At 35.3% G+C, this 13,796-nt stretch overlaps 1 protein-coding gene across 10 annotated transcripts in view; it reads left to right on the top strand.

Moving 5' to 3' along the window:
* Positions 1-13,796, top strand: part of PHC3 (polyhomeotic homolog 3) — a 91,283-nt gene that overhangs the window by 22,532 nt on the left and 54,955 nt on the right. For all 10 annotated transcript variants that reach the window (XR_007155488.1, XR_007155489.1, XM_047874211.1 and 7 more), the window contains 2 exons: positions 1,857-1,955; positions 10,193-10,439. Coding sequence is in view for 8 of the 10 variants with exons in the window: in XM_047874211.1 (XP_047730167.1) it covers positions 1,857-1,955; positions 10,193-10,439 (346 nt within the window). In the remaining 2 variants the exon portion in view is untranslated. The remainder of the gene's footprint in view (positions 1-1,856; positions 1,956-10,192; positions 10,440-13,796) is intronic.

The raw sequence follows: 13,796 nt of genomic DNA, 5'->3' as shown, positions 1-13,796 counted from the left end.
TTAATTGGTAGGCCTTCTTGGTGTATCAAATAGTAGCAACTTTGGGAAGCTAACAGATTCTGTAACATGGAGCGATTTTTTAATATAAAGTTTTATTGATTTCAAACCTTTTTCACATTTTTACATCTCTGAAACTGAGATGCATTTATAACTGATGGCATCTTACAGTATTATAATTGAGAGTTGCAGTGATAAGAAAGCCATTGTGTATCTTTGACATCCTAAATTTGATGAAGTAGTTACAAATATTAAAAACTTGGTGGTTAACTGTTAAGTTAGAATTTATGTTGTGGGATCTTCTGAAATCTGGATTGGAGTTCCTGGTAGTTTACCAGATGATTTTTAGCTTTGGTTATTCCCATCTCAAAATCTGAGAGGTATTTGTGTTGTGTTTACTTTGATCTTTTGTTAATACAGGAATGTTAATTTGGCTATTCTTTATTTGAGTACCTGCTGATTTCCTAATTTGACTATGGAGCTTCTTTAAGGAATGTAGAAATTGTTGACATTTACTTTATTTGGTGTCTTTACAGGTAGCTAGACAAGAGCTTTGGCCTAATATATATTTATTTATATTCTTTTTTGTTCAGTGAATGAATATATATCTGGATCACCAGTTTTCCACTAAAATGACAGAGTTTTCCATCATATTTCTAAGAGGAAACCATGACATGACCGACCTTTTATTTACAGATTATTCAGTAGACATTACCATATTTCTGATTTTATTTCCCCAGGAGATCTTATTTAATTAATAATATCCTTTAAAATTAGACTAAACTATTTGAAATGACCACTTTGACCTCTTTATAAAACTTGCAGGTTCACATGGTTCAAGCTACATAGAACATTTTCTCTCGAGGTTTCCTGCTTTCAGCTGTTTATTCTGGGAATTACCTTCTTGTGAAAGTTATACTTGGTTAATTCATTTAAATTTAGCGTATAAAGAACTGAAATTTAAAAGATCTGTTGACTGGTAATTTTAATTTAAATAGGAAACTGAATAATTTGTAATGCAACTTTGAAATAGAGCATTTACACATTGTTTGAAATAACTCTCATAATTTACTAAATTGGATAATCTCTGAGTGGATTGTATTGCCTTTTTAAACTAATGGCATTCTGTTTCAATATTAAAAAAATAACATTTGAAGAGATGGTGATGATAAATAAATCGAGTATGTCTTCCTTTATTTGATGTGAAGCTTTTTTGCAGGTGTTTCATTGTTGTATTTTGACATGTTGTGGCATTTACATTTGGAATGAATATTTCTTTATGAATAGTTTTAAAATCAAGGGCAGCCTAGGTTTGTACTATAGATCCCATGTGGCTGAGTGAAATACTATAGTGTAGTTTGTAGCATAGTTATCTTTTGTGATGAAGAACACTGAAAAGACTTTTGTGTTTCTTTTCAGGTTTCTCACTGAAATTTGTATTCAAGAGTAGTGACTATGGTTGTCCACTGTAAATAACTTCCATTTTAGGAATCCTGCCATAGTTTTAAGCTGGCAAAAGTTTAAGCATCATAATAGCTTATTTGGGGCAAAATTTGGTATGAGGATTTCATATTACCAAAATACATTTTCTTTTTTGAGCACTGATTTATTTTTCTACTCATCAGAATCATGAGCTGTTTCAAACTGTTTATGGTTTTTTTATTTTTTTAATTTTTATTTATTTTTTTAGTTCTCTATTAGAAACTTCTCTTTGTCACGTAAAACCTTTTGCTTAGGAGACAATCCTAAACTGCATTGTCTTTCTGTCACAAATTTCAGTCTCTCTTGCCTGCTATACATTGTGTGTGGGACACGTTCTTTTGTCTTAGGGTATTTTTTTGGTTTTTCTGTCTGTACAGCTGATTTTCACACCCGCTACCACTGTGGCTGCTGTACAGTCTGACATTCCTGTTGTCTCGTCGTCATCGTCATCTTCCTGTCAGTCTGCAGCTACTCAGGTGAGCTTGTCTGCTTCATAATGTGGTACTTGAGGTCTGGATCTTCAGGTTAAAGATAAGCATACGTTGTGTTTAAGTTACTGATGGTTACAGTGCTCTCTGTCGTACATTTCAGATTGGAATTTAATAAAATACCATGAGAACTTCAAGAAGGTTTTTTGGTTTTATACAAATTATATTAAAAACAAAACAAAACCAATCAAAACAAAACAAACAAATTATATTGCCATTAAACACAGATATTTAGTTATTTGACCTTAGTGAAAGTTAATGAGGTTTTGCTGTTATATATGTTTGTTTTATTATAAAGCAGATTTATTGCTCTTATTATGTGAGTTGTATTCTTTTGTGTAGATTATTTTGTAAGCAGTTGTGTAATAACGTAAGTCAAGATAGATTTTAAGTTTAAAAGTGAATTGGGGATATTTTTAATTTAAAAAATTGAATAGAGTATTATCTTGTTTGGTACTATGAGAGAAACGAACCTTAATTTTCTCCTCACCATTCACAAAAGTAAACTAGAAGTACAATGTAGACTTAAAGGTAAAAGCCAAAACTACAAAATCTCTACAAGAAAACATAGCATTATCTTCACAACACTAGGGTAGACAAAGCTTTCTTAGGACACAAAAAGTACTAATCATGAAAGAAAATAACAAATTGGAATTTATCAAAATTAAAATCTTCAAAAAACATTGTTACCAAAGTGAAGAGGCGGGCCATAGACTGAGGAAAAATGTTCATAGTACATACATCTGACAAAAGACTTGTATCCAGAATATACAAACTATGCTTACAACTCAATAAGATCGTGAGCAATTCAGTTAAAAATGGGCCAAAGATTTAACACTTTGCAAAGGAAGATATACAAAAGGCCATGATAAGCACATGAAAAAAATGTTCAACATCATTAATCCCTTTAGAAATCAAAATCAAAATCACAGTGAATATCACTACACACTAGAATGGCTGAAATGAAGGAGACTCATAATACCACATGTTGGTGAGAATGTGGAGCAACCACAATTTCATAATACTGCTGGTGAGATTGTAAAATGGTTCAGTGATTTTGGAAAACAGTTTGTCAGTTCTTTATAAAGTTAAACATATACTGGGGCGCCTGGGTGGCTCAGTCAGTTAAGTGTCTGACCTCAGCTCAGGTCATGATCTCACGGTTCATGGGTTCAAGCCCCACATCAGGCTCTGTGGTGACAGCTCAGAGCCTGGAGCCTGCTTCGGATTCTGTATCTCCCTGTCTCTCTGCCCCTCTCCCCCCCCCCCCCCCCCCCACCCCTGCTCATGCTCTGTCTCTTTCTGTCTCTCAAAAATAAATAAATACAAACAAAATTTAAAAAAAAGTTAAACATATACTTAACATATGACCCAGCAATTCTGTTTATAGGTGTTCACTCTGAGAGGTGTGGAAACATAGCCATATAAAGATGTGTAAATGAATGTTTGTGGCAGCTCTATTCAGAATAGCCCTGAACTGGAAGCAACTAATGTCTTTAAACTGGTGAATGGATAAACAAATTATGGAGTATTACTCAGAAATAAAAAAGGACAAACTCCTGATGCATCTCAGAAGCATTATAATAACAAATAATGCAGACACCAGACAGTATCTACCTTGTGATTCTATTTATGTGAAATTCTAGAACAAGTACAGCTAATCTATCGTGAAAAAATTAGATTGATGGTACCTGGGACTGAATGTGGGAGAGATTGACTGGTGCAGGGTATGGGTGAACTTTTAGGATGATGGAAATGTCCTGTATTTTCATTAGGGTGGTGGTAACATGGTGTATACATATATCAAAATTCAGTAGAACTGGTTTATTCATCTTACTGTATGTAAGTTACACCTCAGTAAAAGATTAAAATGAATTAAATTGAATAAGTTTTAATTTGTTTTTTTAAAGATTTTATTTTTTTAACTAATTTCTACAACCTAGCATGGGGCTTAAACTCACAAACCTGAGATCAAAAGTCAAATGCTCTACCAACTGAACCAGCCAGGCACCCAGAATAAATTTTAAATTAAAACAATTGTGTAGAATAATACTTTGTATGATAGATACTGTTTAGGTATTTTTTCCATAAAAAATGTTTTAGATACATATGGCAGAAATAGGTGTATCTTAGAATCGTCCTTAGCTTTATATTTTTAATCTCAATTTTTTGGTAAAAGGTAAAAAATGAGAGAGTAGTAATATTCTTTGGTAGTTTTTGTAGAACCTCTTTATTATTTATTGAATAATAAAGACCATTTTGCATATATCAGTATATAAAGATGGTGGTCAGGTTTCTCCTAATGTGCTCTGTGAGCCCTCCACAATTCCTTAACTTTGTTGTACTTTAGTTTCCATATTTACAAAATGAAACCTTTGTTAACTTTGTTTTTTGAGCTCCAACCTTTTTTTTTTTTTTTTAAGTTTTATTTTGAGAGAGGGGAGAGAGTATTTGCATGCGCACACGTGGGAGAGGGGCGGCGCAGAGCCCTACATGGGGCTTGAACTCATGAACCAGGAGATCATGACCTGAGCTGTGAGCCTTTTTGATATATCTTTGTGGAGTGAATTTGTTGAAGTAATGATCTTCCTGTTTTCTTTTGGTTTTGTAAACCTAATAAAGGAAGACCATTATCAACCTCCAGAATATGTTTATTTTTTTAATGCTTGACTTTGTTCCAGCAAGATTCTAATTGATTTACAAGATGCATACAATAAAACGAGATAAAAAAAAATTGAAAACATGCATGAAAAAAGCAGAAATTAAAATAGGAAAGTGGCATGGAGTTAGGAGTGAGGTTCCCAAATCAAATTACATGCATGAAGTCCTCCATGGACTTAATTTTATCTCCCACTTCAGTTATTTATTAGTTGTAGAACTTTAGCCAAGTTATCAAACGTGTTTAATAGTCATACATACTTGCAGGGTAAGTTGAAGTATGAATAGTAGATGTATTTAGTGTCTAGAACATTATAGGCACCCAGTACTTTTTTTGCAAAGGGAAGAATAGAAAGACCTGGGTTCAGATTCTGACTTCAGCACCAACTGCCAGCTTTGTCACTTAACAGTTGATTGATTTTGGACGAGGTCATAGTGTAGCGTAGTGTTATAAGTTTGGTCTCTGGAGCCAGACTCTCCCGATTGGAATACCACTTTCTCATTGTATATCATTGATCTCTTGCCTCAGTTTCAACAGTATAAAATAAATATTTATAAAATGCTTACTTCAAAGTTTTGTAGTGAGGATTAGATATGTTAATAGTTGAAAAATAGAACAATATCTGATATGTAGCACTCAGTAGATGTTTTTGTTATTATTACCTGGGCTGAGCCTCACTTTTTTTTTAATTTTATTTTTTTAAGTAAGCTCTCCACCCAGTGTGGAGCTTGAACTCTCAACCCTGAGATCAAGAGTTTGCACACCCGGGGCACCTGGGTGGCTCAGTTGGTTAAGCATCCAACCTCATCTCAGGTCATGATCTCACGGTTCATGGGTTCGAGTCCTGTGTCGGGCTCTACACTATCATTGCAGAGCCTGCTTGGGATTCTCTGTCTCTCTGCCCCTCCCCAACTTGTGCTCTCTCACTTTCTAAATACATACATACATACATACATACATACATACATACATACATACCTTAAAAAAAATAGAGTTACACACTCTACAGACTGAGGCAGCCAGGTGCCCTGAGCCTCAATTTCTTCACTGTAAACTAAAATAGCTCAGAGTTGTTATAAGGAATAATGAGACAGTACGCATAAAGTACTTAGCATAGTGCTTGGCACCTATCGCATGCCACTAATCACCATTTTTGTTATACAGTATCTAAAGATGAGTCATGAATTTGGTTCTTAGGTTTCAAGTAGCTAATAGTGAAGAGAGAAAGACAACCATTTAAATGATTCATAGTTTCCAAGGTAGAATAAACCGGTTGTTAAGGAACAACTACATGCTCTCTAGAGTGCTCTAGAGTTGTGTTGTGGGTTCTCATGGAGAAAACATCTTACATTGTCTTTAGTAGTATCTTTAAATGTGAACATAGTCAAAATAATTTATAAAAGTGACTCTTCGGGATTCAGGTCAATGTGATACAAGTATTTGTCTCTGTGATGATCTGACTTAATTCAAGGATAGACTTTGAGAAACTAAAGGAATGGATTGACCTTTAGGAATTTATCTACAAATGTTTTTTCTTTACTGTGGTTTTGAAATGGCAGTGAATGAAACTGGCAGTGGTAGGGGATGCTAATACTTTGAATATTCTTTCCTCAAATTCAGGGCTGTTAGTTTTGAAATATTTGTGTTCCACTTTGTTAATTTTTAAACTTATATTTGAAAATTGTATTATATTAAAAATTTTTTTTAAACATTTATTTATTTTTGAGAGACTGAGCACGAGCTGGGGAGGGGCTGAGGGAGAGGCAGACACAGAATCCAAAGCAGGCTTCAGGCTCTGAGCTGTCAGCACAGAGCCAGACGCAGGGCCTGAACCCATGAACTGTGAGATCATGACCTAAGCCGAAGTCGGATGCTTACCAATTGAGCCACCCAGGAGCCCCATATTTGAAAATTTTTAAACAATGAATTTATAATTGAGAAATACCAAAGTTGACATTTTATTCTAATACTCTTTTACAGAAGTTGGTATAACAGTTAATTTTTCCTTTGTATTAAAATTTTATTTGTAGCATACTATCCAAAAATAAGAAATTTGGAATATCTTACCTTTGATTACTATTAAGATATTTGATTACTTATTTAAAAAAATTTTTAATGTTTATTTTTGAGAGAGAGAATGCATGTGCATGAAAGCGGGGAAGGGTAGAGAAAGGAAGAGAGAGAACATCCCAAGCAGGCTCCATGCTGTCCATGCAGAACCCAGTGTGGAGCTCCAAGTCACAAACTGAAATTATGACCTGAGCTGAAATCAAGAGTCGGACTCTCAACCGACTAAGCCATCCAGGCCCCCCCCCCTTATTTACTATTTTAAATGCTCCATCCCTTTTCCCTACCATGACCAAGAAAATAAAAATAAGTAAAAAAAAAATACAATTTTCAGAAAGATACAGGACTAAAAGCAACAAATCTTACTTACCAATGCTATTGGGGGAATGCTTTTAGAATTGAGAAGAAAACAGCCCTTTGGATTTAAGAGCTAGAAGCTCAGGAGCGCCTGGGTGGCTCTGTTGGTTAAGCTTCCGACTTCCGCTTAAGTCATGATCTCACTGTTGCTGAGTTTGAGCCCTGCATAGGGTTCAGTGCTGACAGTGCAGAGACTCTCTACTCTCTCTCTCTCTGTCCCTCCCCCTGGTGTGCTCTCACTCACTCTCTCTCTCAAAATAAATAAATAAGCTTAAAATAAAAACTAGAAACTCAACTCCACTGTTAGCAGTCTGACATTAAATCTTAGTTTCCTCATCTGCAAAGAAGGGATGCTAAAGTAATTCACACGGTATTTGTTAGAACCAAATTAAATAATTGATGTGAGAGTATTTGAGGAATCCACTGTAAAAATGTAATGTGTGAAATTAGCAGAAATAAGTCATGTGAAACCTAGACATTTTTAAAAGTCAGAACGTTTCCATAATTTGATCATAGGAAAAGTTCAGATGAAAGCAAATTGGACATTAGAGTGCCTTACTATTCTGTATCTAGAAAGGTTGGGTTCTTCTCAAAAGGGAAGCTCTGTCAAGGAAATCTGAACATGTCGATCTTTCTATTAACAGCTAAATTAACTCAGTAACATACTTTGAGTATAGTTAACAGATTTGAAATTTATTGTAAACATATAAACCAAGATGACCATGGCTATTACAGCCATATTCTAAAATTTATCTCTTCATATAACTAATATATAGTTTATAAAATATATAATAAGGACACACATATATTTTCTTTCAGAATTCCAGAAAGTAAAATTAGAAGAAAAGGTGTATGATTCTACAGAAATGGACTGCTACAGGTTTAGCGTTCATTGTGTGAAATCCTCATTTACTGTGAATATGCTTTTCATTTGAAAGAAAGCTTTCAAGTTTTCTAGATTATAATTCAGCCTTTGGTTATTATTGTGATGTGGTTCACCTTATAGATCAATTATGGCAGATGTTAAATTTTAGGCTCTTTAGGCTTCCTGAAAGATTTTAATGTGCCTCTACTAGATATTTGAGGGTTTTTTTGGTTAAATATGAACAGATTTTAATGTTTGCTTAAAAAAAAAACATAGAACTAAATACTTACCAAAAAAATAAATAAAAGCCAGTTAACATATATTTTAAAATCAGAAATAGGAGAATATCTCAGACTTGTGGAGTTTCTGTTATGTCTGTAGCACTCAGCTGTGGGGAGTATAAAAATGCATGTCAGAGATGAGAGCCTGCCAGCCAGAGTCTCAGTATTTCATTGACAGAGACATTAGTAATTCTAAAATAAGCTAGGTATTTGTCAGTGCTGTAGGCCAATATGATCCAATTTCAATGGGAAATGCATTCTAGACGGAGGAGACGTTATTTCTAACTAGTGACTTTGTAGAGGTTTCTTTGGGAGAGTCAGTGTGATTTTTACTGGGCCTTGAAGAATGGATTGGACTTCAGGAGATAGCTTTGAGGAAGTATTTGGCATTTTAGGCAAGAGAAACTTGAGTCAAGGGCTCAAGTACATGAACAAGTACATCAAGGAAGTACAAGATGTGTTTGGAGAAGGGTGAGCAGAACAGTTTGGCTAGAATGAATATTGTGGATTGGAGTAGTGGAAGATGAGCTTGAAGTGGTTTGGACCTAGACTGTGGAGGGCTTTCAGTGGCAAGCTTAGAAACCTGGATTTAAGCACATTTTATTTTTGCATTAAATTTTCATAATACAGCAGTTGTTAGTCCACTTACATTGCTATGGAGTATTTGACAAAAATCAGAGAAGATGCTCCATGTAGTCTCACTTAGAAATTTTTTTCAGTAGCTCAGAATAGAATGATTTAAGCTTCAACTGCTCTGAAGTAAACATTTATTTAGTGTCTGTCGTTGGCTGAACACTGCATTTGGCACTTGTGAAGAGAATGGATCACCTGTATCAGTTAATGATACAGTTCTAGAGACAGACCACACATGAAACTGAGGAGTGTTCATAATGCAGCAGTATCTCACTTGCTTTGTCACTTTAGAATCTCTTACTTTAATTTCCTACTCATGCCGTGTGCTAGCATAAATGTATTTAATGCATTCATTCCAGATAGGTGAAAGGTTAGGCAGCTCTTGGAGAGGCATTTTCTGCCTTGCTCTTTGGAAATATTATAAACCTCAGGTGAGAGTCATTGGGATGATCCTTGCTACCATCCAGACTGGCAGTATGTGTAGAGTAACCCTGGGTGTAGACAGGAGCCTTGACCATAAGCCATTTCAAGTCTGTGCACAGTCTTGTTAGTTCACAAGATCTAGTTCTCAGAAGCAAGTTAGTATTACATAACAACAGGATTTTAAAAAGGAGTTAATGGGAAATGATTTTCATAATTATCACAATGGGGTAAGTGATTTGATGAATTAGTTTTCTTATTTACAAGATGAGTGCCCCCTCCCCCAAAACCCCAAAAAACAAAAAAACAAGATGAGTTGTTTCCATATAATCTCTATAGAATGGGTTTTTTTTTTTTTTCATTTTGGTACCTCTTTCTGATCTATATGAGGATGACAGTATCTTTTGTGCACTCTCCTAACTGTATGTGTAGTAACAGTGAGGCCCATGTAACATGAGGCCCTTGTAACCTTCAGTGTTTTACAGTCTTGGCCTGCAGAAGTGAAAGTTAAGTTGAAGGAATTGCTCCTTCTTCCCTTATGCACCCTGGGCTCTTCTGCCCTGCACCTTTGCTCCTGTTTTCTCCCGTATCTGGAATACCCTTTCCCCTCCCTTTGGCTGTCTCTGAGCTGGTAACTTCAAAGTGCAGTATGTTGCATAGTAATTTCCTCATGTTCATAGTTCATTTGTTATATACATACTGTTTTCATGTTGTTCTTAATGATTCCCTTAATGTCTTCTAAAAAATTTTTTTCCTTAATTTAAGGTATGATTACTTAGAGTCCTAACTCCCCTTTCCTTTAGGATTAATCAGTTGTTTAAAGTGGAACTTTATGTATGAAAAGCGTAATGTAAACTTGTTGTCATTGTTATAATGGTAATGATTATCACATCTCAATTAATACCATCTGTTTCATCCTTATTTTTTGTTGTGTGGTTCTTAGGTTCAGAATTTAACATTACGCAGCCAGAAGTTGGGTGTATTATCTAGCTCACAGAACGGTCCGCCAAAAAGCACTAGTCAAACTCAGTCATTGACAATTTGTCATAACAAAACAACAGTGACCAGTTCTAAAATCAGCCAACGAGATCCTTCTCCAGAAAGTAATAAGAAAGGAGAAAGTCCAAGTCTGGAATCACGCAGCACAGCTGTCACTCGGACATCGAGTATTCACCAGTTAATAGCACCAGGTAGGATAAAACTTGTTGAAAATAGTTGCATTATTCATACAAAAGATGTCTATTACTTGAACAAGAACAATGCTTTTAAAACATTTTAAAATGTGAATTTCATGAGTTTACAAAAAGTCAGTATTGTAGCTTGAAAAAAGGGAAACCAAAAGAGCCCAACAGCTAAAACAAATTACAATAATAAAATAAACTTTTTTGGTCAGTTAACATTTGATTAACATCTTCATTGTGTGCTGGTCTCCCATTATACTAGTAAAACCAATAGCTTTTATTTTTTATTTATTTGATTAAAAAAATTTTTTAACTCTTCTATGGTTAATGTATAGTGTTCTATTAGTTTCAGGTGTACAGTGTAGTGATTCGACAATTCTCTTTATTACTGCTTATCAAGATAAGCATACTCTTAATCTCCATCACCTATTTCACTCATCCCCCAATACACTCCCCTCTGGTAAACCCTTTGTTCACTGTAGTTAAGAATCTGTTTTTTTGGTTTTTTTTCCTTGTTCATTTGTTTCTTAAACTCTACATGTGAAGAATTCATATGGTAGTTGTCTTTCTCTTGTTTCACTTAACATTAAATTCTCTAGCTCTATATATGTTGTTGCAAATGGCAAGATTTAATTCTTTTTGATGGCTGAGTAATATTCCATTGTATATATCTACACATCTTTATCCATTCATCTATGGATGGACACTTGGGCTGCGTCCATAATTTGGCTATTGTAAATAATGCTGCAAAAACAGGGGTGCATGTATCCTTTTGAATTAGTGTTTTCATATTCTTTGGGTAAATACTCATTGGTGTAATTACTGGATTGTAGGATAGTTCTATTTTTAATTTTTTGAGGAACCTCCATCGTGTTTTCCACAGTGGCTGCACCAGTTTGCATTGCTGTCAACAGTGCAAGAGGGTTCCTTTTTCTCCACATCCTGTCAGTGCTTGTTATTATAAAACCTTCTAGCTTTAAAGAAAAAAAAAAAAAAGATTTGCCTATAGTTTATTTAATATGCTTTAGTGGAACAAAATTAAAACCTCTAAAAAAAAAGCACACATATTTTTTGTTTAAAGTTGTCATTAGTGAGTGGAGTTTACCACTTTCCAAAACTAAGGATTTTGTGTAATTATTTCCCTTACCATGTTGCTTTTTTTCCATCTTTTATTTCATTTCTGAGAGGAAGATGTCAGGCAGTCAGTTAAGTCATTTTCATTCTCATCAACCTTTGAAACCTTCTGCTGTCCACAGATAACTGTTTCATGGTTCTCATGCTGAAAATGTTGGGGCCATCCAGCATGAGATTCCTTACCATCTCTTCTATTCATCTCAGAATTTCTCAGTGTTGAGCTTTGTTCACTTATAATAAGATAAGGAGTTATTTGCTTTCTACTTTAAAGTTAACACTGATTGTGTCATTGATTTGCATCTTTTTTTTTTTTTTACCAGCACCTGACTTTTTCTTTTTTTTTTTTTTAATTTTTTTTTTTCAACGTTTATTTATTTATTTGGGACAGAGAGAGACAGAGCGTGAACGGGGGAGGGGCAGAGAGAGAGGGAGACACAGAATCGGAAACAGGCTCCAGGCTCTGAGCCATCAGCCCAGAGCCCGACGCGGGGCTCGAACTCACGGACCGCGAGATCGTGACCTGGCTGAAGTCGGACGCTTAACCGACTGCGCCACCCAGGCGCCCCTGCACCTGACTTTTTCTTGTAGTTGTTACAGCATCTTTTGTTTCCCTCATGCTGGATCCTTTCCTTTGCTTCTCATGCATACTTAGATTTCTCCTATATATATCTGCATATGTTATTTCAATAGCTATTTCAACTATTGTTTATTGAAAGTATGTGTGTGTGTCATTCACTGGGCTAGACATCACATATGTTTCATTAAAAATCCTCCTGGGGCACCTGGGTGGCTCAGTCAGTTGAGTGTCTGACTTTCGGTTTTGGCTCAGTTCATGATCTCATGGTTTACGGGTTCAAGCCCCTTGCACGCTCTGTGCTGACAGCTCAGGATCCACTTGGGATTCTCCTTCACTCTCTCTCTCTGCCCTTCCCCTGTGTGCTCATGCCTACTCTCTCTCTCTCTTTCAAAATAAATAAATTAAAAAAAAGTTATTTCTAATAAATGTCTTTCTCAAAATAAGTAAATAAACTTAAAAAACCCCTCCTTTGATCCAACTTCATCAAGTAAGCGTCTTCTTTCTTTTTAAAACTCTGCATTACTTCTTAAAGATTAATTTTATATTACTGAAGTCTCCTTTTTCTCCACCTAAACCTATTTCTCTTACATCTTTCCTCTGTGTTAATATTGCCAGCATCCTCAGCACCCAACCTCAGTGTCTTGTAATTGTTTGGTTCCCCTAGTTAGAAATCTCTCATCACTTTGAACTTGTATAGCATTTTTATGCTTCTTCATGGTCCTTTTTCTTTTATAGTTATTGATATACTTAGCTTTTCCCTAGATAGTAAGCTCTTTGAGAGTAAGATAATAATATTGAGCACTTACGTGTCAAGTACTTTACAATTATTAACTCCTTTAATCCTTTTTCAGATTCACCTTTTCATCCCTTAATCTTAACAGCAATAAATTGTACCTTATAAACACTTTCTACAATAGATGGACAGTAAATATTTGTTGGATTAATAGTTGATTTTTTTTCCATTTGAATTTTGGAAATTAAGTACAGGCTTTGTTATAATGTATAAATTAATAAATCCATTCATAGTATAGTGTGGTGTGAATTCTTTTTTATAAACATATGTGTGCTTAGGTACTGTTCTCTGTATGGCTTGATAACAGGATTTTTGTATTGTACTGTCCAGAGTATTTTCAGCCTCAAACCAGCCTCTGGCCAGTGTTGATAGAGGAGTCAGTGTGGACAAGCAGTGACCCACTGCACTTGAAATGACTGCTTAGGGGACAGTTTTTAGTGACTCTTACAGTTATGATAGATTATAATGAAGGGTGGGTTAGTTTACTGCCAAAGAGAATGCTACCTTCAGAGAAAGCTAGGACCTCTTTCAGGGTGAGTTCAAGCAAGGAGATCTACTTTTAGATTTTCAGTCCTACTGAACTCCCAATACCTGGTTCTTTTTTTTTTTTTTTAAGTTTATTTATTTTGAGAGGGGAGGGAGGGGCAGAGAGAGAGAGAGAGAGAGAGAGAGAACGAATGCCAAGCAGGCTTTGCACTGTCATTGTGGAGCCTGATGTGGGACTTGAACTCACAAACCCCTGAGATCATTACCTGAGCTGAAATCAAGAGTCCCAATACCTGGTTCTAAGTTGACAGTTACTCTTCCCCTTTTTTTTCATTGATAGTGTGATAGTATCCCTATAGTTGCCTTCCTCTGATAG

This window comes from Prionailurus viverrinus, chromosome C2 (assembly GCF_022837055.1).
Source record: "Prionailurus viverrinus isolate Anna chromosome C2, UM_Priviv_1.0, whole genome shotgun sequence".
In the NCBI taxonomy this organism is placed as follows: Eukaryota; Metazoa; Chordata; class Mammalia; order Carnivora; family Felidae; genus Prionailurus; species Prionailurus viverrinus.
The sequence above is the reverse complement of the archived record's forward strand: the minus strand, read 5'-3'. Positions and strand labels throughout refer to the sequence as shown.